Source organism: Harpegnathos saltator, unplaced genomic scaffold (genome assembly GCF_003227715.2).
Source record: "Harpegnathos saltator strain DR-91 unplaced genomic scaffold, Hsal_v8.6 scaffold684, whole genome shotgun sequence".
Classification (NCBI taxonomy): Eukaryota; Metazoa; Arthropoda; class Insecta; order Hymenoptera; family Formicidae; genus Harpegnathos; species Harpegnathos saltator.
The window spans coordinates 375,082-398,743 of NW_020230520.1; the positions used below are offsets into that span (position 1 = coordinate 375,082).

General features: G+C 35.7%; 4 protein-coding genes across 9 annotated transcripts; 2 read left to right on the forward strand and 2 right to left on the reverse strand.

The window, feature by feature from the left end:
- Window positions 1-1,131: 1,131 nt before the first annotated feature.
- On the forward strand, window positions 1,132-7,591 carry Nbr (exonuclease mut-7 homolog). Of its 3 annotated transcripts, none has more exons than XM_025305245.1 (14): window positions 1,132-1,171; window positions 1,697-1,898; window positions 1,982-2,119; window positions 2,640-2,818; window positions 2,881-3,119; window positions 3,193-3,374; window positions 3,485-3,682; window positions 3,749-3,943; window positions 4,034-4,180; window positions 4,264-4,542; window positions 4,622-4,770; window positions 5,113-5,925; window positions 6,162-6,352; window positions 6,487-7,591. In XM_025305245.1, the coding sequence occupies exons 2-14, from the start codon at window positions 1,733-1,735 to the stop codon at window positions 6,887-6,889; spliced, it is 3,279 nt and encodes a 1,092-aa protein (XP_025161030.1). In that variant the 5' UTR covers window positions 1,132-1,171; window positions 1,697-1,732; the 3' UTR covers window positions 6,890-7,591. The 3 variants fall into 3 exon arrangements, with proteins under 3 accessions (XP_025161030.1, XP_025161029.1, XP_011148236.1); XM_025305244.1 differs by lacking the exon at window positions 1,132-1,171 and adding an exon at window positions 1,356-1,512; XM_011149934.3 differs by lacking the exon at window positions 1,132-1,171 and adding an exon at window positions 1,504-1,565.
- Window positions 7,592-8,015: 424 nt separating this feature from the next.
- Spg7 (SPG7 matrix AAA peptidase subunit, paraplegin) lies at window positions 8,016-11,731 on the reverse strand. Of its 3 annotated transcripts, none has more exons than XM_011149931.3 (9): window positions 11,449-11,731; window positions 10,960-11,247; window positions 10,650-10,881; window positions 10,253-10,567; window positions 9,747-9,915; window positions 9,302-9,654; window positions 8,720-9,213; window positions 8,518-8,643; window positions 8,016-8,418 (listed from the first exon to the last, which is right to left on the reverse strand). In XM_011149931.3, exons 1-9 carry the CDS (start codon window positions 11,623-11,625, stop codon window positions 8,260-8,262), a joined length of 2,313 nt encoding a protein of 770 aa, XP_011148233.2. In that variant the 5' UTR covers window positions 11,626-11,731; the 3' UTR covers window positions 8,016-8,259. The 3 variants fall into 3 exon arrangements, with proteins under 3 accessions (XP_011148233.2, XP_011148234.2, XP_025161031.1); XM_011149932.3 differs by having other exon boundaries at window positions 11,445-11,658; XM_025305246.1 differs by having other exon boundaries at window positions 11,474-11,639.
- Window positions 11,732-12,299: 568 nt separating this feature from the next.
- Tsc1 (tuberous sclerosis 1 protein hamartin) lies at window positions 12,300-18,242 on the forward strand. The gene is made up of 15 exons (XM_011149927.3): window positions 12,300-12,401; window positions 12,818-13,085; window positions 13,155-13,420; window positions 13,803-14,033; window positions 14,102-14,295; window positions 14,389-14,501; window positions 14,721-14,959; window positions 15,103-15,444; window positions 15,535-15,729; window positions 15,828-16,095; window positions 16,314-16,543; window positions 16,625-16,750; window positions 16,825-17,061; window positions 17,241-17,337; window positions 17,453-18,242. The coding sequence occupies exons 2-15, from the start codon at window positions 12,977-12,979 to the stop codon at window positions 17,962-17,964; spliced, it is 3,159 nt and encodes a 1,052-aa protein (XP_011148229.1). The 5' UTR covers window positions 12,300-12,401; window positions 12,818-12,976; the 3' UTR covers window positions 17,965-18,242.
- A 420-nt stretch (window positions 18,243-18,662) lies between these two features.
- Sugb (Sugar baby transporter) lies at window positions 18,663-22,553 on the reverse strand. 2 transcript variants are annotated; one of them, XM_011149928.3, is made up of 10 exons: window positions 21,777-22,553; window positions 21,480-21,585; window positions 21,047-21,402; window positions 20,848-20,958; window positions 20,497-20,767; window positions 20,220-20,413; window positions 19,754-20,076; window positions 19,485-19,660; window positions 19,235-19,402; window positions 18,663-19,003 (listed from the first exon to the last, which is right to left on the reverse strand). In XM_011149928.3, the coding sequence occupies exons 2-10, from the start codon at window positions 21,541-21,543 to the stop codon at window positions 18,933-18,935; spliced, it is 1,734 nt and encodes a 577-aa protein (XP_011148230.1). In that variant the 5' UTR covers window positions 21,544-21,585; window positions 21,777-22,553; the 3' UTR covers window positions 18,663-18,932. The 2 variants fall into 2 exon arrangements, with proteins under 2 accessions (XP_011148230.1, XP_011148232.1); XM_011149930.3 differs by lacking the exon at window positions 21,777-22,553 and adding an exon at window positions 21,714-21,763.
- Window positions 22,554-23,662: the final 1,109 nt, after the last annotated feature.

Below are 23,662 nucleotides of genomic sequence, written 5' to 3' on the forward strand. Positions count from 1 at the left end.
CAGATTGGATCGCGGGCCAATACTTTTCAATGCGACGGGGAATAGAACGTGAAAATCTTGTATGCCTCTGAATTCGAAAACAATTAGGAGAAGAAGTGAATACTTTTCAATACGAAAGTTCGCATTTGAAAATTATCGATTGCGATTGAATACAAGGCGTATTTGAAATGAATTGAATCCTTTTTAATGCGAAGCATTCACCATTGCCATCTCGCATTTAGAGCGGTGAAATTTAATGAGAACTAATACTTTTTAGTCTCTTTCTTCGGATCAGAAAGCAGAATTCAGACGTATTCAAAATGTCAATACTTTTTAATATGTTTCAGTTCGACATTTTATACAACACGGACATAAACCGCCTGAAAATGGATGTAGCACGGACTTCCACCACATGCAGATTTTATCACCGAGACCTGAAAGTGGATGTACCATCGTAGTTCCCCTCTGAAAATGGATGCAGATGGCGTCCTTTCCCAGTGCGGAAAGTCGGTGTCGCAGAAAATGTCGTGTTGGCCGCTTTCAGGTTTCTCTCTGGATATAGTATGTCTATTGGTTTGTTCTTTTTAGCTGCACTGCGGAACTAGTGCAATAAGTTAGAGTGAGACAACTATATTTTTTCTCACTTTAACTTATTGCACCAGTTCAGTAGTGCAGCTAAAAAGAACAGACCATATACCCTGGTTAGCTGAAAAGTCATAGATACGAATATAATAATTGTGGAAGAAAAGGCAACCGATTTTGCTTAAACTTAACAATATTGTGTCCTTTGATGTTATAAAACACGAATATGAATGAAAAAAGTGTCTTTTTCAAATAAGAAAAATATTGTAAAATGCTACAGAATAAAAAGCACGATCTATAAGGCTGGGTCTACAATAGATAGTAGTAAGCTTTAAGCCTTAAGAAATTAACCAATCCTAGTCGATTTTTACAAGAATAATCAAATAAGATTAGCCATTTTCTTAAGGCTTAAAGCTTACTACACCTATTGTAGACTCGGCCTTACACGCTGCAAACGCTTCGAAGTGTCCTACGGACCAATCACGGCTTTCCCTTGGGCGCTTCAAAGTATTTGCAGCGTCTAGTGGATTGCACCCAAAGTTTTGAGGTTTTCTCTCGCGTTTGTAACGTCAACTCTCACTAAATCAATTTGGGATTTGCTTTGGCTCCTGTAAACTCTTAAGTCCCTTGCACAATCACAATAGATTATTCTTGTAATAATCGATTGTGATTGGTCTATTTTTATTCTTATTGCTTGTTGCCTGGCATTGTGCAAGGGGCCTTAAGGGTCTATAACAAAATAATTTCTTAAAAATTAATAATTTGCCTACTAACTTTATACGAATTATTATTATACAAGTTTATCTAATTAAACTTTTATGTAACGGACAATCAAAGAGATTATTTCTCCGCAAGTAATAGGTTACGGGAAGTGATTGGTTATCGTGTTATTTTTGTTCAATGAGTTAAGCGCGTCGTGTTCAATGTGCGACAGTCGTATCTAAGTACGAGGTATTTCATTCAAAAGTCTCTAACTCAGTTGTAAAGAAAGACGTGACGTCAAGGTGAAGTCTCCGACTAAACTTTATCTTTTGTGATATAGCAACTCTGAGAACAAATGATATTTTCTGTATACTATTGTTTTCGTGTTATCGGAATTTGTACAAATTGTTCTCTCTTAACGTCTACTATTTAGGACTATTTCGAACGATTCTCGAAATTTGCAATCGGCATGGATCAGGCGCGAGCGAACGAAATTCAAGATTTCTACGAGGATACTCTCGAGGAAGAAGCAACAAGCAATCGTTGGAATGTTGACATGGATTTATTATATTTTTCATCAATAGACAATGCCACGAAGAAATGGATAGAAACACTGCAACATATGTGGTCATTATGTAAGCTGACATTTTCAATATAATCAATATTTTATCATTTTAATCATTATAGAGCCTTGTCTAATTGTTATTTATGTTTTTAGGGAAGAAATGCGACATTGTTAGCAAAACATTAACAGATTATTTTGAAACAGCACCAAATCCATATCTTAACACTTTGAAAATATTGGCAAATATTCTAAAGTTAAGACATATAAAATCTACAGAGCTTGCGCTTGATGGTATGCTCCTTAAATATTTATTTGATATACTACATATTTTATTATTAACTTTTTAGAATAATATATAATTGTATGTATCAATATGGAGGATATAACCTGAAATTTTTGTGATAGTGTTTTGCACTTTTGTGAATGTTATTGTATTTTCTTTGTATGAGGGACTTAATTATTTAATTTTCTATGCATATATATTACTATACAAGTTTGTTAAACTTTTATGCAGCCAAATCTATATTTTAATACTTTGAAAATATTGAGAAATATTCCAAGATTAAGATATATGAAGATATAGAACCTGGGTTTGATAATATATTTCTTAGATATTTATTCCATATACTATATTTGTTAACATTTTAGAGTGATATCTAATTTTATATAATAATGTAGAAGATATATCCTGAAGGAATCATATATCTCAGAAAGCTTTATTTATATATGTGTATATATATATATATATGTATATAGGAAAAAACTTAAATTTCTTTAAAGTAATAAACTTATAATTTTGATTATGTTATAGTCATAGAAGAGTTTTCAAATTGGCTTGAAGATAGGAAAGAAGTTTATCAGGATTTTCTTGTTCCTGATTTGAAAATAGCAGCTTTCAAATTAACAAACAATCAGAAAAATTTAGTTAAGAAGGTTGCTGTTGTATATGATTTTATGGAACATAAAGATATGTTCTTACAATTAATACAGGTATGTTATTTAAAATATAATTATATAGCATGTTTTATATTCACATATATATCTTTTTTCAGGGAATGATTCTGGAACAAAAATATAAAGAGGCTGCGCAATATGCCGTATTATTACAATTACAAAATTCCTTTAAAGATCCAGAGATATTGTTAATACCTTTGATTTTACAAAATAAGTTGGCAGTGATGGATGAATTTTTGGTTGGTTGCCCAGATATACAAGAAGCCTTGATAAGTTATTTAGATAACTTAATAGCACCAGGGAAAAACATGCAGTTTATGCTAGAACATTTTATTCAGTAAGTAATGAATGTATGTTATTAGGTACTCGAAAGCTTTATCTGAAATTTTTACTGAAGTAAATCCTTTTAGGAAAAATAATATACCAGATGTTAAGATATCAACGTCGCATATTCGCCCAATGACCAAGCTTATTACACGTTTAATAAAACAACATAATCTAGCACCTGACTTGTGCCCCCATTTAAATGCAAAACGAAGTGAAGGAGCAATACAATTTCTTATACATAAACGTTATATTGAGGGTAGTCTAAGTAAGTATCTATTTTTTTTCTTTACAGTTAAAAATTATTTTTACTATGTGTATGTATGAATTATAAAAATGTATGTAACACATTTTTCAACTAAATTTTCTTTATCACAGGTATTGATAGCTGGAGGGAGATGGTAAGAGAGGCAGTAGGCAATGATCCTACCTTACAAGCAAATCTACTCTCCATGTTAGTTAATGTTAATGATGAGAAAGAAGGTTTGTATTGGGCAAGAGAATTTAAGATACCCAAAAATCAATGGCCATGGCATATTGTACATGCAGAAGAACAAGAAGACCAAGATGGAGAAAGTAACGATGTTATCAATATTCTTATTCTTGTATCTAAAAGCATATCTATAATATTGCATTTTGCAGATATAAGTGAGGGTGCTTCTGCTAGTAGTGAAAAAAGTTGGTTAAGTGAAGATCATGTAAATTATTATGTTCTAACATTGCCTAGGGACCGTATAAAAGTGATAGATAATAGACGTTTATTTGAAGAATTTCTTGATAATGGATTGAAAGGCATCAATATGGTTGGAATTGACTCGGAGTGGAAACCTAGTTTTGGTAATAAAATATAGTTTTGACTATACTAAAGATAGACTAAAAAACAAATCGCAATATTTTATGTAAATAGAAAACATTATGTTTCTACAGTAACCAAACAGTCAGAGTTAGCACTTATACAGCTTGCCACTAATGAAAATGTTTATATCCTGGATGTAATTACACTCAATGAATTACATGATCTTTGGAGTGAACTCGGTCTTACATTATTTGGGAATCAAGATATAATCAAAATAGGTATCTCTGAAATATAGATAGTTTTTAAAACGTCTCTTATATTGTACATGAATTATTATATTTCATTATTATATGTATTACAGGATTCGGAATCGCACATGATATGACAGTAATACGTAAAAATTTACCTGCTTTGTCATCTATAAAAACACATGGACAGGGATACCTGGACTTAATGCATTTATGGGATAAATTAGTGGATGATTGCAACTTTGTTTTTCCATATCAAGGTGACCCAAAATTTACAGGCAAGAGCTTAAGTAAGCTCGTGGAATTGTGTTTCGGGTTAAAACTTAACAAATCTGACCAATTCTCTAATTGGGAATTGAGACCCTTACGTGAAAGCCAAATAATATATGCTGGTTAGTACTTAGATTTTTTTTAATTGAATAAAATATGAAGTTTTAATGTCATCATAATTTGTTATATTTATCATGATAGCATTGGATGCATATTGTTTGTTGGAGATATATAATTTACTAGCTGAATGTTCATTAGACATGAGTATACCATTTCAAGATATTTGTAATGAAATACGACATATTCCACAAAAGTCTCAGAAAACAAATACAAATAAGTCTACATACAAGGTATAAATCACAAAGAATTATATCAATATGTTAAAACAAGACATTAAGTAGTTTATAACTTTATGAGTTTTAACATTAGTATGCTTATTAAGTTAGTAAAGTTATTAACTTTATAAGTTTATATTCTTTATATTTCTTCCTTTATGTCTTCCAAGTGATATAATTCTTTGTTCCTTCAACTATAAAAGATTATAGAATAACACTGATTGTTGTAACTTAAAATTATCATTGTATATATCTCGTGACATAAACTAAGATGCAATAAACATTAAACAAATTTATTGTCTGAATAATTTCGATACCGCTTCATATGTGCTCATTAAATTATTGATTATTTTGTAGAAACCTGCACATCTTAATTTAGCAACAGATAATAGAGGCAACGAAAATTATCCTATGAATACGGGAGCTGTGCCAAAATACGACGGAATGACTAATCACGGATCTATACCTAAACATGGGTTTTCACAAAATAATCAGCACAGGCATGACAATCGTAAGAAATACGATAAGCAAAAAAAATATAACTACAATAAGCATGATAGTTATAATAAGTACGATAATTACAACAAGCCGGATAGTTATAATGGAAACAATAATCACAGCAAATACGAGAACCACAACAGATATAATAATTATAACAAAAACGACAATTGTAATAAACGCGAAAACCAAAATAAACAAACACACAGTCAGAATAGATATGATAACCAAAGCAGATATGATGATCAGAGCAGATATGATAATCAAAATAAACGTGACAATCATAATAGATATGATAATCAAGATAGACGAGACATCCAGAATAGACAAGATACTCGCAATAGGCAAGATCTTCAAAGTAAAAAAAATACTCGGAGTCGACAAGATATTCAGGGTAAACAAGATTTTCAAAATAAGCGAGATATCCCAATAAGACAAATAGGAGTTCTCCAATGTAGTAAGCCACAATCTGCAAAAATGTATCGCGATCCAATCGCCGCACATACGTGGCGTGTTGTGTGCGACACGATGTTGGGTGGCTTAAGTAGCAGATTACGAATGTGTGGTGTGGATTGTGTACATGTATTATTTGATGAAGGAGGAAATGAATCTGCTAACTTAGCGATGGTTGAGCACAGGTTTCTGTTGACACGTCACAGAAACTATCAGAAAGTAAGATTTCAGTTTATACTTTGTATAATTATAGCAAATTATAACTGATTCTTTAAGCTTGTTTATACAATCAGCATACAATTGATTTGGTCATCGACAGTTACATCAGAGATTTACTAAATCGGCTTTATGCTGTTTGTGTAAATGTAGAATAAGGATATTACTAAATCCATTGTAAGTGAACATAGCCTATGATAGTAACAATTCTAACAATTATTACTATAATACCTTTATAGTTCGAGGTTTACGTACCACTGGAGAAATGCTACAGAGTATTGGAAAATACACCTGAGAAGCAGCTGTGCGAAGTTTTAAGGCACTTCGATGTCGTGGTTACGCAAAATGACATTTTTAGTCGCTGCCAGAAATGTAATAACGATGAATTCGTTAAAATCCCAAAATATATTATGGATAAACTGATTCAAAGGTGAGTGAATTAAAATCAATCAATTTGTACATATACTTATCAACTCTAAAATCTTTTCTTTTTAATTTCATATGTACGTACAATTTGATTTAAATTCATATAGTAAAATTAACTATTCCAAATTTGATTTTTAGTTTTGTCAAAAATGCAAAAAAGAACCATTATCGTATGGTTCCTCTTGAACAGATGCATCAGTTCAATGATACATCAAAAACGATACATCAAAATATCTTCAGTATCGAGGACGATACTTCAAGTGACGATTTCGAATTGGATGCAAATATAGTGGATTACTTTCCAAACAGTGAACACCGTAAGTGGCGCCTATCCACAAACTTTGATAGTATTGACATTGCGATGTGCACGACAAAAAATCAAATACGAATACAAATTGATAAAGTCCCTATAAAAATACTGAGGAGTAAGCAAGTTTTTTATGTATGTGAACATTGTGGAAAGATATATTGGGACGGTTCACACTTGGAGCGAGCACTCAATGGTGTTCTTAAAGATATAATTGTAGAGTGGGTGTGTTAAATGTGATAGACTCGAAGACAGGTACGCTCAAAGGATTGAAAAAGCACAAGAATCAAAATCGTCCTTAGTCTAAAGCTTCGAGAACATAATAATTGTTCCTAGAACAACGCCAATGATAAGTATACAATATTGTCAAGCTTATCATAAAGACGTTTTGTCGCGTTAGTATCTGCGACATAGAAATATATATTCGTATCAATATATAGTTACCATTCCTTTCTGCGTTTCTAACGTCTGATATGACAATATTGTATTTTATAATATACTGTTTATTTTAATAATACATATTACATTAATATTGCCATTAGATAAGGTTAATTCGATTAGATTGTTTATATTATATTTGTTACCTTATATTATAGTTTTAATGCTATGAATTTTTGAAGTAACTATCGAACTAATAGTTATTACTGAAACGTTTTATTAACACAGCATGTTAAATGGTCTATAAAACGTTTATTAGAATTAAATTTTTTGTTTAATTGAATGTGTGCTACAAGAAAATTTTTTCTGATTTAATGGTTATAGGAACCATTGTGTCTTCGGTCTACCCTGAGATCTATTTAGCTATATAAGATTTTCTTTTTCTCCTTTGTCTAGAGATCAAGTAGAATAATTTCTTTAAAGTTGCTTCCTTTTTTCTTTTATAGTCCCAACTCATTTTATATGTTCTTCATGTATTAATAAATTAATTTTAGCATATCTCAATCGTCCGACTGTTTTATTCAATCGTCAGATTAAAATCCTGTTGCCCATCTGGTGTTTTCCCCCCAATTTTTATTTCTATCGCCCTTTTATCTCTCGCACTATTAATAAACCACACTAATCACTCTCTGCTCAGCGAGACACGTCCGCACGTTTCCTCATCTATAGGTTATTAAAGAATAATTGATTATGGTTGGTCAATTTGTTTACGGCTTACGACTTAACAAAGTTGTGGACCAGGACTAAGTGCGATAAAATCTATTGTCAGTCTTAGGAAAGAACAAGAGGTAGGTTCAGGTCGAGCGTCAACATCAATTCCAAAATAAAAAATATTTTGAATAAAATATAATTTAACGTCTCTCCAAAATAAATGTGTCTTTTTGTAAAAAAATCCCTCAAAATTAATTGGAACACCTAATAATTCATTCGTATAATTTTTCATTTATTCCCGTTGTTCGAATTTAGTTGCAAAATATGTAACGGCGATCACACATTATGCATGAAATTAAAATACATCTGTATATGTATCATAGCAATGAAAACGCAATTTTCAAACTGTTCTAAATAGTTTACCGAAAGTTTTTCTTTTTTTTAAATACATTTATCACACTGATCTTGATATTATAGTACAAATATCTACAAAAAAATACTTAAAACATTTTACACTATGTCGTTTTATCTACTGACGGGGATTCTCTGGGTGAATCAGATTCTTCAAATTCTGCCGGCTCTATAAGCCGTTTCTTTCCATATGGTGGCGGCCCAATTAAATTTTCTACATCATCATAAGTCAACGTTTCTCTTTCTAATAAAGCTCCTGCAAGCTGGTCGCAACAGAAACATTTATACACATAAGAAAGTCGTAAAAAATATAGAATATATAATTTGTAAATGTACATGTGAGAGGTAAAATATATACATACCGTATCCAACTTGTCCTTGTTGTCCAAAAGTAATTTCCGAGTTTGTTCGTACGCTTCCGCGATCATCTTCCTCACTTCAATATCCATTAAATTGCCTAACTTTTTACTGTACGGTTTCTTGCTTTCCTATAGAAGAAATTCAAGTTATACGATATTCTCTCAATTTGCAAATGTAATTTGCAAAAGTATCATTATGCCATACCATATCAGTATTTTCTTTAAAAGAAATTAAACCTATAACTGGGTTCATGCCATACTGTTGAACCTGCACATACGCTGTCTTCGTTACTTTTTTTAGATCATTTTCCGCTCCCGTTGAGATCTTATCGAACGTTATGTGCTCTGCCGCTCGACCACCTAACATCATGCACATCCGTTCGAATAATTCTTCTTTAGTGTGGAGCTTCTGATCGGACTGAGTATATTGAGCGAATCCTAAACTCAAGTTAGTTCGCGGTACTATCGTTACTTTGAGCAAAGCATCGGTGTGCTCCAACAACCAGCCCACCAACGCGTGACCGGCTTCGTGATAAGCAACCACACGTTTCGTGGATGGTGTCAGTGGATTATTCCTTTTCGTTAAACCACCTATCGTTCTATCGATTGCATACATAAGATCGTTGCTATCAACTTGCTTCTTCTTGTCCCTCGCAGCATGTAGCGCAGCTTCATTGCAAACGTTCGCTATGTCAGCACCTGGAAATAATTTTTTTTATGTAGCAACTAGAATAAGGATACATATAATATGTGTCATTTACTTCACAAATATATTTATATACGGTACCGCTGAAACCAGGTGTGAGATAAGCTAAGTATCCCGAATACTTCGAAGGTTCGTTTTTCAAAGATATTTTCTTGAGGTGAGTCTCGAAAATTTGTTGTCTCTCCTCTAATGTGGGAAAATCGATTAAGATGTGCCTGTCAAATCTACCGGGTCGCAGTAATGCTTTGTCCAACACGTCCGCCCTATTTGTTGAAGCTAATATAATAACATCTTCTTTCGAAATCATTCCATCCATTTCTACCAAAAGTTGATTTAGGGTTCGTTCGGACTCGCTATTAATAATTCCAAGTGAATTGTCTGAACGTTTCTTGCCGATTGCGTCAATTTCATCGATGTATATGATACTTGGTGCTCTACGAGAAAGAGATTAGGAAATAAATATGTTAATATTATTAAAACGAATCACTTAGAAATCACTTAGAAAAAGATGATAAGACGATCGAACCTTTTTTTGGCCTCTTTGAATAAATCCCTAACTCGAGCAGCTCCTAAGCCACCAAATACTTCGATAAATTCAGAACCATTCATTGATAAGAATGGTACACTTGCCTCAGTCGCCACTGCTTTAGCTAATAAGGTTTTACCGCAACCAGGAGGTCCCAAAAGCAGGGCACCTGAAAAATAAAATTACATAATTAGATCTTGTATTATATGAAATATACTTATGAATATTAATTTTATATAAAATAGATTCTCAAAATATATAATCAAGTAAAATATGATGGTAAAAACTAGTGTTGCCGGTCAAATGAGATTTAATACCTTAACAAAAGTATGAAAATGTATAAAATTTCTTCATAAAAGAATTTTTTTAATGTATCACTTGACCAATAGTAGTGACTTTTGTTTGTTTCCATATTTTATTTGGTTAATTCTGGACATATTTAGTTAGTAACATAATTTACATATTTAATGTTATATTAGTAACATTCTAAACATATTTAGTCTTACCTTGAGGTACCTTAGCACCAAGCACTTTGTAACGCTCAGGTTGCTTAAGATAATCAACAAACTCCATCACTTCTATCTTAGCTTCTTTCAGTCCAGCTACATCTGCAAAATGTACACCTTTACCTTTCCCCACAAATGGCTCAACCAACGTGAATTTTGCTTGTTTCATCTGTGAGATAAAACCAAGGGGATTGATAGAAAATCGTTTCTTGAAGAAAATGAAGAAAACAACAGTTATCAACAGAAACAACATAAATTTTATGATGCTTGATATAAATTCCATTTTTCTCTCATATATAATTTGTACCCCATGACCTGAAATATTTCAGATAAATGTAAAGTATGCAAAAGATTCCATATAGTTTTCATTATTGTTTTCCATAAATATTTTACTTACCAGCTTTTATGCCAAGACTTCTTTCCACTTTTCTCAGCTTTTCTTCAAAATGCTCAATGTTTGGAACAGACATTAAGTATCTATTATACATGGATTTATTTCCCTTGATAATAGCACCTTCATGAAGCAAAATTTTAACATATTCAATATTAGGATTCACAAAAATGGCTTCAACCTCCCCTTTGGCCAACATATTATATACAAATTCATTCCAGGAGACAGATAGTATAGGCTATTTAAACACCCGTGATTATTAATATTTCATATCCTCAATGATTTTTATGATCCATAATGATTAATAAAAACTTACTTCTATATTACTATCTATTTGTTGTTTTAATGCAATCAGAAAAATAGATATGCATACAGTCAACATAGAAAGCTTACGAAGAAATACTTTCATTTCCTCATTTTGGTCAGGTTCCTTATCTGGATTCTCAGCACCAGATTCTTTTGATGATTGTTTGTTAGAATTGCTACCTGTTGTATTAAAATATCTTACATTATCAAACCTTGGGAAAAAGTTGAATACTCCCATGTTACTGCACAGTAGTGCAGACTGTACAGTGTGAATTTCCTTGCATATTTTTCTAAAAACCTGGAAAAATATATAGTATTGCAGTGATACTTTCTTACCAAATATATTAACATTTGTATCCTATACATGTAAAATTTGTTAAATTTGTAAGCATAAATATTACACTTGATGTTATCGTGAATTAAAAATCGGCTAGTTAAATCTGTTGATAAGTATAAAATATAAGTACTAGTTAAAATATACAAAACAATAAATACTTGCATGATAAGACATAGGGAGAAATAACCTATTTGATCCATTCTTATGTGCACAGCTTAAATATTTAACGTCAAAAAAGACTTTCTTTTTGGGATGGAGATAAGCATTCTTGGGTAAGAAATTAAATATTTGGCTGAACGTTACATAGTGCCGTTTCGGGCACTTGGTTAAATTTTGCATGATTCAGATTTGCAGATTATAATCACAAAATAACCTACACGACGTGCACAATTACTCTCTCATGACTTAGGTTTGTTCTTTTTTGCTGTGCTAGGACTGCACTGAATCAAGATACGTTAACAAGAGATTTGTTCTTTTTTGAAGAACTTTCTGAACTGGTGCACATTAGTGCAATAAGTTAGAATAAAATAAGAGATTAGATGTAAATTCTCGAAGAATTTCTGAACCAGTGCAATAAATTAGAATGTGGAAGAAAATGAGAAAAAAAATAAAACAGCATGCCGGGTTTCGAAACCCTCTGTTTTAGCGCAACAAACTAGCTGCTTATTTTCACGACCAGCGCAAATTTTTGACTTTAAAGGCTTTAATATCTCTACTTGAGTACAATATCTATATATTAAACTGTTCCCTTTTCTCCTTGCAAACACTCAACAATTCATTGTATAATTTTGCACGCTGATTCGTAAAAATCTCAAAGAAAGAAATATTTTCGAAATCAGATGAATATGTCAATTCCCTTGCGAGAAGATTAGTATCTCAAATTACTGATATCATTTCCATCTTCTCAGAGGGCGCGTCAAAAGAAGCGTCCCAGCGTAACCGGTCCGGTGGCCGCTCTCAGGTTTCTCTCTGGTCTCGGTTAGTATCTTTCTCATGCTTCTGTCAGATGGCAACACAAAACAGATTTTAGAGAGATATATTGAAGTTACCCCCACCCGAACTCGCCAGTCGCCATAGAGCTCGGAAATCTGCTCGAAATACTCGATGAACTTCGGGTGAGTTATCTCGTTATTTAGTCTTGATATACGCGAGAAACTCAACGAGGTGCTCCATGTTACGACGTGCGGAATCCGTAGCGTCTCGGTAGAATTATTATTCGAACGATCATCACCGAAACTTACCGTGTTTCTTTACGGGTACACACCGTGGTGCCGAGAGACCGACACTTCTTTTCGTGCATTGCAAAAAGAGTATACGCTCTGACAGTTTGTACATTCGACGATTTATGCACGAATAATTGCGCGATCGTGTCACAGAGCAATCCTCTCGCATAGAGTAACGAATTCGAGCTCGCTCGTTCAATTCTCACAACTGGTCGCTCGCGAAGCACTGGCACCGCAACAGCCGAGGGTTATCTTCCGATTCTTGACGATCTGTTTGTTTTCTTTCTTGAAATTCTTTTCTCCCGCAGGTATTTTAGCATCTCTGTCGTTTCGTACGATGCCCGCCTGGCATGACAAACGACAGATGGCTCAAAACTACTTTATTAAACCAATTTCCACTTCCACCGCCTGATCAAACGATCATGATAGAATAGCATCATTTAACCGAGCCATCATTTACCGTCAAAATGAGTGTCGGCACTACAGGCGTTGCCGAATTATTCCATCTACTCGAATCTAATAAACTCGGGGAAGTTGAGGAGATCAAGAAAGTATTCCATGATCATTTCTTATCCAGTGAGTAATGTGAATTTTATCTCGTTAAATGTAAGCAAATTATTTCTGACTATGTTGATTCATCTACAGCAAAGGATAACTGGCTAGTAAATGGATTATTTGATTATTACCTATCCACCAATTCCCTGAGGACTGCTGAAGTATTGGCAGGAGTTCGTGATCCACATGACAAACATCTATTGGATCGTTTATCAGATATTCTTTCAAAAACTGGCAATTGCGGACAGAGAATACAGGCACTTACATTGCTTAGCCATATAGCTCGACGTCAACCTACTTGGTTGTACAAGCTAGCGAGTCATGCTTTATTCAGAGATCTACTCAAGTTACTTAAGGTAACTAAGAATATATTTTCTGGATATTGGTATATATATATATATATTCTTCATGTGATATACACATATATTTCTTCATTAATTTATTAATTTCTAATATGCTGACATCATAATAGCTTTAGCATTATTATCAAATTATAAGTTTTATTTTTAAGTTGTTGTATATTGTTTTGTGTGTATAATTTGATTACTTATTATTTTATAGATGTAAATGTTTGATATGCCAGTAAATAACGCAATTATATACTACATACAATATTTAATATGAATTAAGAATTTTGTGTGTCCTAAGCACTATTCGGTATTTAATTGGGAATTAATTTTAAATATTAGAAATTGGTAAGATTCTGTAACATAGTTTTATAAAATTTTATTTTTTAAGGTGGAGGCAGATATATTACCGCTTATGAGCGCCCTTCTTCTGTTAGTAATGTTGTTACCAATGTTACCTGCCGCCCTAGGGCCATATCTACCAGAAATATTTGAGGTATTCGGCCGATTGGCCTCTTATTATCACCATCAATCGTCCTTACTTTCTCCTTCTACTCTTTTTACTTCGAGTACAGTAGCAAACATCATCGACAAGGAGCATTTGTACCTCATACATTTGCAGGTGAATGTTTTTGATCACTTTCAAATACCATGTAGCAGCTAACGAAACCAATTACTGCCACATTATAGGTAGGATTATACAGTTTATTTCATAGACTGTACGCGATGTATCCCTGCAATTTTATATCATACCTGAAGCAACAATACATTCAACGTGATCAATTGGCTACGTTTACTCATACTATTAGACCCATGTTGGATTCTGTGCGTATGCACCCTTTACTTGTTACTGCGTCTAAAGATACAGAAATTTCAGCCAATAGGTATACATATTCGTTATCTGTAAAATAATAGATTTCTTTTATCTCACAGTATGTCATTTAAACCACTCGTATGTTGCTTTTATTTTGTGATAGGTGGAAAAAGATGGAACATCATGATATCATGGCAGAATGTGGTCGTTTTACATTAGATAGATGTCGAGAGGAAATATTAAGCATAGTTAATTCTCGGTGTACTCCACCTCCAGGTCAGCATTATTACTGTTGGTCTGTTATTTATTTATTCTACATTTAATGCGTAAAATGTAGTTGCTTGATTCTCAGCTCGAGCTCGATAACGATGATTTTTGTACAAGAAAATTAGAATTCAATATTTTAGGCAAATCGAGCGCTACATGTGTGATACGAATGCGAATTTTCTCTTGCTCTTAGAAATGTAAGAAGAATTACGTTTTATGTATCCACAGATCAGTCTTTCACCTGCACACCGATAAATATTTGCGGCGGAGCAACGACTACGGAATTTAGTAATGGAGAAGATGATACATTCTGGTCACCAAGCGTGACGGTGTCACCTCATAGTCCACCATTTCCAAATGCATCGCACGAGCCGCGATCTGCCCCACCGACGCCTAATAACAATAGGAGCGGTACTTCTCCGCCTGAGGCTGCTATCGAAGCTACTCCTGAAACAACCCCCGTCAAGGTGTGTGTAAAACCGACATTATCAAGCGTATAAAACGAGTGACATACTCGCCTGAACTTCCAACATTCTGAGCCGGATAACATTAATTATTCAATACTGTACAAAAAATTGATCTTATGCTTAAAATGTTATGCCCCATTTAGGATTTACGAAAATTATCAACGAGGCAGGTGCCCTTGGGATCTAGCGCGGCGCGTGCTCTGAATGCATTGGGCAATGGTACAATAAGCACATCCTCTCGGCCATCAACGCCCACTCCTGTAAACTCTTCTGTGTCGGTTCTTGGCTCTACAGCAAGAAGCGGGGATATTGCAATGAACACGCATGGGTTTCTTTCGCAAAGGCTAAATAAAATCATGGCGGATAGACAAAGTGTTCTTCGCCAGTCGCAAAAATCATTGGCCAACAATGAAGAGGATACGAGACTTTTAGAGATGGATCTAAGTCAGAATGGGAAAAACGATTCTTGGCAAGAAGATCAAGAGGTTTGGGCAATTTATTGTATTGACCAAACTCTATTGAATAAAAATGCAGAAATCATATACTGGCATTTTGCCAACGCGCAATGTGTGTAGGTACTGGAAATTGTCAGTTCGCACGGCACTGGAGCGGTTGAAATGCCAAAATTTGTCGAACCACAGTCTGAAGCGCGATGTGAGAAGAATGCGTATGGTGCTTTAACGGACTTGTCGCAAAAGGTCTATCAATTTCGATTATATTCTGAGTGCTACTTTCCGATGCAACAGTCAAATTTGAGTGCAACGCACAAGGTGGAGTATCAGAAAGTGGATTATGACACATCGTATCGCTTGCGCAACGGCAATCAAGATGCATTTATGATGAAAGAACACGTATGCGCCTGTTGCAGATCCGGCAAACCAGATCTTGTCCGGATATGACAGTGCAGAGTAAACTGAATAACGAGGACGTAGCGAATCAAATCAAATTAATAGATACGAGCACCCAAACAGGTGATCTGTTTCCATACGAGTGTCTGTTTATGGGAATGTTAGATCAGAATAGTCAAAATTCTGTTCAAGAAAGTCCCGACTCAAGACTGTCGCCAGTCAGCATGCTGGATCGATATATCGAGGCTTGTACAAGAATCAATTTCTTTAGCAACAACGGGAAAATGAGTAAATATGAGATATAATATGTACAATACATGACAAAAAAAACAAGTATTTTTGTGTTCTTAGTCTTTTAACGACGGTAACTTTGTTGTGACGCGTCGTTGCACTGGCGTCACGTAGCGTTGTGTGATGACGCTTAACGATAGCGATATCGTCGTTAAAAATTACAGAGAATAAGCACGCTGGGTAAGCGAGGTGAGATACAAGCTTTTCTGTTGCAGGAACAAGCGGTACTAAGCAAAGGCAAAAGAAGAAAGGGGAGGATGATATGGATGAGGACGGAGGAGAGGATGATGGTATAGACTCGACTTGTGCTAATCAGTTGCTTCAACTTATGCAAATGCAGCTGCAGTTTGAGCGGCAACAACGAGAAGTTCATGCCGAGCGTAATCGGCGACTTCTCGGTAAATTGAGAGATTCGCGAGCTTCAGAAGAACATAATCTTGCTTTGGTACGTTTGTATTTTTCTTGTATAATATTTTTCTCATCAAGTTCCTATGTAACTGTAGACTCGCCGTTTTTGATATTACAGACTGATCGTTTGAAAATGGTAGAAAGAGAAGTAGAAGAATTGAAGACGCAGCTGGAACGTAATAAAAAGGAAGCGCATCAAGCTGAGGAACAATATAAAGAAGCTACACATCATTGGCAGATCAAAGTATAATTTTTTTTATGTATTATAGAAGAACCTGATTTAGACGACAGTACTGATTGTGCTTTTTGCTTTTGTAGTGTGTTGAAGAGCAACGACAGAATCATGTGCTCAAGGATCGCTTAGAGTGTCTCGAACTGGAATTAAAGAGCGAACAAAAAAAGGCAGCCGAAACACAGCAACAACTTCGTTCGACAGGAGCGGAGCTTTTTACTGCGGGGCACCAGCTCAAAGCGGCGTTAAAAGCTGCGGACCGTGGTAAAGAGCTCGAACGTGTTCTGGATATTGTACAAAAAAGATTTCTTCTCCTAGGAGAGGTAATTATTGTTAATGATTTTAAATTAAAAAAAAAAGAAAAACTAATGTAGAGAGTAAACTTTGTGTGTTGATCTCTTTTCTTTTTTTTCTCTCTCTTTTGATGCAAGTAATCGAATCCGTAACAAATTAACATTTTTTTACTGCACGTTACGAAAATAATTGTGTATATTTCTCGCAGGCGCAACTGAAGCTGAAGGAAACTACGGATAATTTTTCACCGACGATTAAACAAGAAATGACGCAAATGCAGAAATCGTACACGGAGGAGTTAAACAGTAAGCGTTCAAACATAGCTAAAAAGAAAAAAGAAAAAAAGAACCATGTCTCTCGCGTGATCGCGTTGCAAGTTGCAATCGTGTGTGACGCTTTATCTGAAAACTATTCTCGCAGATATTCGTCGGCAACTGGAATCGCGAACGTCTCATGTGGAGGCGCTGAAGGTGCGTCTAGGAGAGTTAGAAAATAAAGAGGCGCGTAAGGAGATGCAACTCATGGATCTGCAACGGCTCTTGCGAGAAACGAAAGAGCAACACGCATCCGAGGTAGAAGCCGTTGAATCAAAGTACAGAGCTCAAGTGGAGATCAATCTTCTCCTTGAAGGTTGCGTACTCGAGCTTCACGGCAAACTAGAGGCCGCCACATGTTCTAACACGTGCTCGCCTATGGCTAATCCCGCTTCATCAGCATCGCCCAAGGAACGATCTCCACCGCTCTCAACCAGCTTGGCCTCGTCCAGCGAGGGTAGCCTCGCGTTCATGCACTCAGGCGCTGGGATCATCATGAACGATTGCTGTGATGCGGCGGGCGAAATTCCAAATTTGCAAGCCATGATAGAGCCTGTGCCGAGTCAAGTCGCCTCACCGTCACGTTCTACTCAACGACAGACGCCGAAGCAAGACTAACAGTACGCGGAAACGTTCGCCGCGCGAGCTTCTTTTCGTGACACGATCGGCGGCTGCGCGCGCATACGACCGTTATTCATAGCGTTGCGATGTGAAAGCGAGAAGAAAGTTATTTGTAGCTTTTTATTGATAGAATAGACGAGATTCGTAAGAAAGTTATTATCGACTGATTGCGATCGAACAGGCATGCTAATCAACGTGTTTGTTAGTATGGTATATCTCCGTTCTTTGGAAACGGAGTTCACAATGAATAAATGGTTGAGATATTTTGTGAGCAATTTGATTAATTCAATCTACGCTCGACGTGTGTCGTATCCCGACTCCGTTTTCGTTTTAACGTTTGCCCCGGGATTCTCGTTAGACTGTTATCAACGAGATACCATCGGGGAGACTCGCGACGCTGTGAGTAGATGCTCGTAACTCTCAATCACGGAACTCGGAAATCCCGCTGATAATCGAATGGCGTTAGCATTATCGGTCGTTCCCCATACATCTGTTGTATATCTGAGATTTTACCGTATAATAATACACTATTAATTTTATAATTTGATAATTGTTTTTTTTTCTTTTTTTTGTAATTATACACATTTATTTACTGTGCAGTGATATATACCTGTAAAACTGTACTCTTCCATCGTTTTACATGTATTACCGGTGCGTTAAAGTACGAAGATGAATAAGCAAGGAGAGAACACACATAGTCTGAAAAAGTATATATTACGCTAGGAGCATACACGTTATGTGGTATAATTTACATTTATGATATAATACTGAATGAGTAAATTCACTTGATGTTATCAAAAGACAACACGTGACGATGGGGTGATGATGATATCAAAATTCTCCTTGGCATACAAATGCTATAAAAAGATTAATTTTGTTGAGTTTCAATTTGTGACAATACATTGACACGTATCGTCATCTTATACACGCTGATAAATAAGTAATTAGAATTTGTTGTTTCTCTATCAATAGGTTTGCAATTCTTGGCTTATCGTCATGAGAATGGCATCGTCTGGATTAGCATAATTTGCTAAATCTGAAAAAAATAAAACTAATGAGGAGACGGGTTGTTAGTTAGTTACGAATAACATATTTACAATGAGAAAAAAATCGGTTAGAGAATCATTGAAGGATCTGTCACCAAAAGTAAAAAACTAATTTCACCGTGAATATATAACGATATCTTATTGATTACGAAACGAACTAAAATATTACCAATAACGTTTAGCTTGGAAATATTTATATATCCACATAATCGTTTACTCACGATTATGGCCTTGATGTAACGGATAAGCCTTGAACTTTCTCAGTAAGAGTTCCATCATCCAGAATCCACTTAACCATAGAAGTGCGCCTACTGAGAAGGCCCTGAATGCAGTAATACCTCCGTAGGTATCTATAAGCCAGCCACATATGAAGCTACCACTTGACACTCCTAAAACAAACAATGAGCAGAAACCTTATATTGAGGTAGAGAAGAGAAGAAATCTTAAACTATGATGAGACGAGTGACCAACCGATTCCCTCGAAAACGGCACCAATAAAACCTTGCATAGTGGCTTTTGTGCCAGATGGTGTTACTTTGTCGCCATAGGACACCATTGTCGGCCAACATAGACCGAACGAAGGCCCATGGAGTAGTTCAAGAATTAAAAATAGCCACGGATTCGATACAATACTATATGCCATGAATCTATGGAACAGAACCGATAAGTTTTTATGAAAGTCTGCAGAATTAATGAGTCGCGCGTATAACGAGCAAGTTGCAAAAAGAGTCACTACTAACCTAATTGCATAGATAAGCAGCACGAGACTCATGACGTTGATGTGACCGAGTTTCTTCAGCACGCTACCACACAAGAAATTGAAAGGCATTTCCCCTAAGAAGCATTGAACACCGGTCAAAAGACCCTGCAAAGTTTTAAGCCACGCAACATCAGAGCTTCTGGCTAAGTCTTCCGTATACCAGAAGAGAAAGTTCCATATGACACCCGTGCACATTCCAGCGCCTATGCACCACCAGCCGAACACCAATACTCTTCCTTCTTTCACAACGCTTAATAGTTCCCACAATAGCGACGGTTCATCTCCATTACATTCAGGGTTTCTCTGTAACGATACTGCTTTCTTCCATTACCTGCCAATTTCGGATTCTTTCGATAAGAAAGAAGCATCAGACTTTTGTACTCTGTTTTAATTTCAATTTGTCGTCCGTACAACTACAGCGATATCTACTTGAAAATCCCGTATACCTTTCTCAGTGTCGTAGATACAATGAAATCAAGAATCATCGCTACCAACATCATGTAAAATATGCAATCGTAATTTTTTTCACTCTGCCCTTCGCTAAACACATCAACTAGGTATCCTGCGCTTATGCCAAAAATGCCGAAACCGATACTGCCCCACATCTTTTGCTTCCCATAGTCTTTTCTTTTTTCATAACCTAAAGTATACGTAACATGTAGTAACAAAACAGAGAGTTTGATTTTAACGTTACCTGTTCCAGCATGACAGCATCATACTAACCAAGCAGATCGAAGCAGATTGCATCCGCTATGCTAACTACAACAGCCATTCCAACCCAGCTCATTATAGCCGCCCATAAGAATAAATAGAATCGTTGCGTATAAATTTCGGCATCGTTGTGCGAATTCTTAGCCTCTTGTAGAAGATGATTGAATGCGATATTATCGTGACAAGTTACCGTACACCAAGTTCTCATTTGATTCCCGCAGTTTGGAACATGTGCAATATTGTCCGTAAATGTGCGTATCCTCACATTCACACAATTATTTGCCTGTAAATTATTTCTCATAATATAGCTATAGCTAATGTTATTTCCTATGATAAATAGAAAACTTCCAGTGGGTTTCTTACAAGTAAGTCGTGATATGCATCAAATCCTGCACCAAACTCAAAAGTGCTGTTTGCAGAGACATTTTTACCAGATAGTTCTATGTAACCGTGAGATGGTCCTTTACAGGATAACTACAAATATAAATATTATATCAATTTGAGAATACTCATTTAAGAATGGAAAAGTAGTATGTGATAAAGTGTTATATCCGACTTATACCTGGCACACTGAATTGGTGTGTGTATTATCTAGTACAGTGTTTAAAGCTGCCTTTGAAAACTGCTTTTCCGGACAGATCTCTAAGTATGGTATGCTATTGTCACAGATAAGAGTAGTATTTGCACTCTTATCTATTTTAGGAATGTAGGAAATAGAGAAGAAAGCTACTGTCAATACAACTTGAAATATTAAGAATAAAATTTTATGCAGTTTGAATTTATCAGCCAAACCACCAAACAATGGTTTTGAAATTAAACCAGAAATTGGTAAAATTGTGTATATTGTGCCCACTAATGTAGCAGAAAAACCCAACTGCTTTGCTATTGTTGGCAAAAATGGCACTATTGGTCCCGTTGCTGCAAACGATAATTATTAACATATAGATATTTCTGAAACGGATATTGAATATATGTAACATTTTAATTAATCTTACCAGCATTATAAAGAAAATAATGTGCTTTTATAGGAACCAGATCCTTATCTATGTTTTGCAGCATGATGTAGGTATATAATTAGTCAACCGTAGCTGTGACTAATATCTGCAACAATAAAAACATATATAACGTTATATACACTGCTCAAAATGTTCTAAATGTAGAAAGATACACTCTGGTATAACCGTTCTGAGTCTCTTATAGCAAAATAGAACATTTTTAGCTTCATTTACATTTTTTCTCGCCTCAATCTATAGAAGATAAAACTCATATCAGGTGACTCGTCATCTATGTACCTGAAATGTGCCTTTAGCAAATGGTGGCGGTGATGACTTTGGTGCGCTAAACATGTGCTCGAAATTTCAGTATATTATATGGATATAAAAAATATGCACACAATGCAAATTCTTGCACTTTGCTCATGAGTCACACGTGTTACCTCATCAATTCCTTTTCTCTTTCTGTTATTTATTTCTCGCTTCTCCGGGAATGCGATGATATTGCTCTCGTTACCGTCGCTTCCTTCTTCCAGTATCCCACATCGATTTCTACGAAATTCTCATACAACCATACAATCATACAATAAGCGATATCTCACAACCTCCAGACCAAATCATCGCAACACTGGCGATCGCCATTGGACACATGAAAGATTCACGACTTTGACCAATCTTATCTATTAACCGCGCACTTCGTAGTATCAGATGAATCGTAGATCGAGAACAGATAAAGCAGGTGTAGCGCTCTGATAGTAATTTTTGTTTCTTTTATCGACCGTTACGCAATTTCGCCCGAATCTGCCGGTCGTCGATTGTCGACTACGAGACGGCTCTTGTCTCGTCGCGCATATTATTTGTTTAAATTATTTACACGTTCAAACGCGCATGTTTACGCGGGGAGACACACGTTATCAAGCATACTGCGCACATCGCGTTCACTGCGATTTTCTCTCTTTGCAGTTATCGGAGTCGAATTACTCGGCTGCAGTCATCTGTGCAATCATCTGAGTCGATGGTCTGCTATTACATCTGTTATATGTCATCGATCAAGGACGACAGTGGCTATGTCTCAAAATTCACTGGCAGTACTGAAAATACATAGTTTGTGTCACGTATATTATAGATTTCAGTGCGGACAGTGAATATTTGAAGCAGAGAGGAACATGAGAGCGGCGAACACGGCGTTTTCGGCGACACCGATTTTCCGCACTGTGAAAGAGCGCCATCTGTATTCATTTTTAGAGAGGAACTACGATGATACATCTACCAGAGAGGAAGCTGAAAGCGGCCAACACGACGTTTTCGGCGATACCGATTTTTCGCACTGGGAATGGGCGCTATCTGCATCCATTTTGAGAGGGGAACTACGATGCTACATCCACTTTTAGGTCTCGACGGTAAAACCTGCATCTGGTGGCTGTCCGTGCTACATCCACTTTCAGGCGGTTTATGTCTGTGCTACAACCATAATAGCGTACTTGACAAGCACGGTCTCGCGCATTGTTATGCATTTGTAACATGAATTAACATGTTTACATGCACAAAAAAATAAGAATTGAGATTATATATGATTAATATTATGAAGATTATATACGATTTATATCGATATATAAATATATGATAATAAGATAATATTTTGTGTGTACCTAAAATTATTTTTCCAAAATATTTCAGCGTTACGTTAGTATTTATTTATATTCCGGCAGGCGTTTTTTAGCGCAGTTGTGTCCGTGTGCATGTGTTGCATTGAAAGTGTGCGTGACGTACGTGTGCATATACGCACTCACACACACATACACACACACTCACACACACGTGTCATACGCAACAGATAGAATCTCAGAATCTATATGCTTAAATATTTTCAATTGCCGTACATTTCTATGTAAGAATGTAGTCGGCACACACACACAGAGAAACTGCTCCCGTCTATCCGTCTGAAGTCCCGCCCTCCGCTCGGCTTGTTTTGACGAGTCAAGCGAAAGAGAGAGAGAGAGGGAATGTGTTCTCTCCATCTCGCTCTGATTCGCAACGTTGCCGAGATTGTGCTTCCCGACACACGGCCGAGACTGACGTTTCACTTTCGGCGTGAATCTAACGAGATGATCAATAGCAATCGATTTCGACTAAACTCGTTGTGTCGATAGATTTGCATGACAAATTAACATTGCACTTAAAGATAC

Coding starts and splice junctions, on each gene's coding strand:
- Nbr (XM_025305245.1), top strand. CDS start 1,733: ATGGATCAGGCGCGAGCGAACGAAATTCAAGATTTCTACGAGGATACT. Junction 1,899..1,981: donor GCAACATATGTGGTCATTAT/GTAAGCTGACAT, acceptor TTATGTTTTTAG/GGAAGAAATGCGACATTGTT. Junction 3,683..3,748: donor AGAAGACCAAGATGGAGAAA/GTAACGATGTTA, acceptor TGCATTTTGCAG/ATATAAGTGAGGGTGCTTCT.
- Sugb (XM_011149928.3), bottom strand. CDS start 21,543: ATGCTGCAAAACATAGATAAGGATCTGGTTCCTATAAAAGCACATTAT. Junction 21,403..21,479: donor TTATTTTCTTTATAATGCTG/GTAAGATTAATT, acceptor TATCGTTTGCAG/CAACGGGACCAATAGTGCCA. Junction 20,959..21,046: donor ACACCAATTCAGTGTGCCAG/GTATAAGTCGGA, acceptor TTATATTTGTAG/TTATCCTGTAAAGGACCATC.
- Spg7 (XM_011149931.3), bottom strand. CDS start 11,625: ATGCAAAATTTAACCAAGTGCCCGAAACGGCACTATGTAACGTTCAGC. Junction 10,882..10,959: donor AAATAGATAGTAATATAGAA/GTAAGTTTTTAT, acceptor GTGTTTAAATAG/CCTATACTATCTGTCTCCTG. Junction 9,916..10,252: donor TGGTGCTAAGGTACCTCAAG/GTAAGACTAAAT, acceptor TTTATTTTTCAG/GTGCCCTGCTTTTGGGACCT.
- Tsc1 (XM_011149927.3), top strand. CDS start 12,977: ATGAGTGTCGGCACTACAGGCGTTGCCGAATTATTCCATCTACTCGAA. Junction 13,086..13,154: donor CCATGATCATTTCTTATCCA/GTGAGTAATGTG, acceptor ATTCATCTACAG/CAAAGGATAACTGGCTAGTA. Junction 15,730..15,827: donor ATTTGAGTGCAACGCACAAG/GTGGAGTATCAG, acceptor CGCCTGTTGCAG/ATCCGGCAAACCAGATCTTG.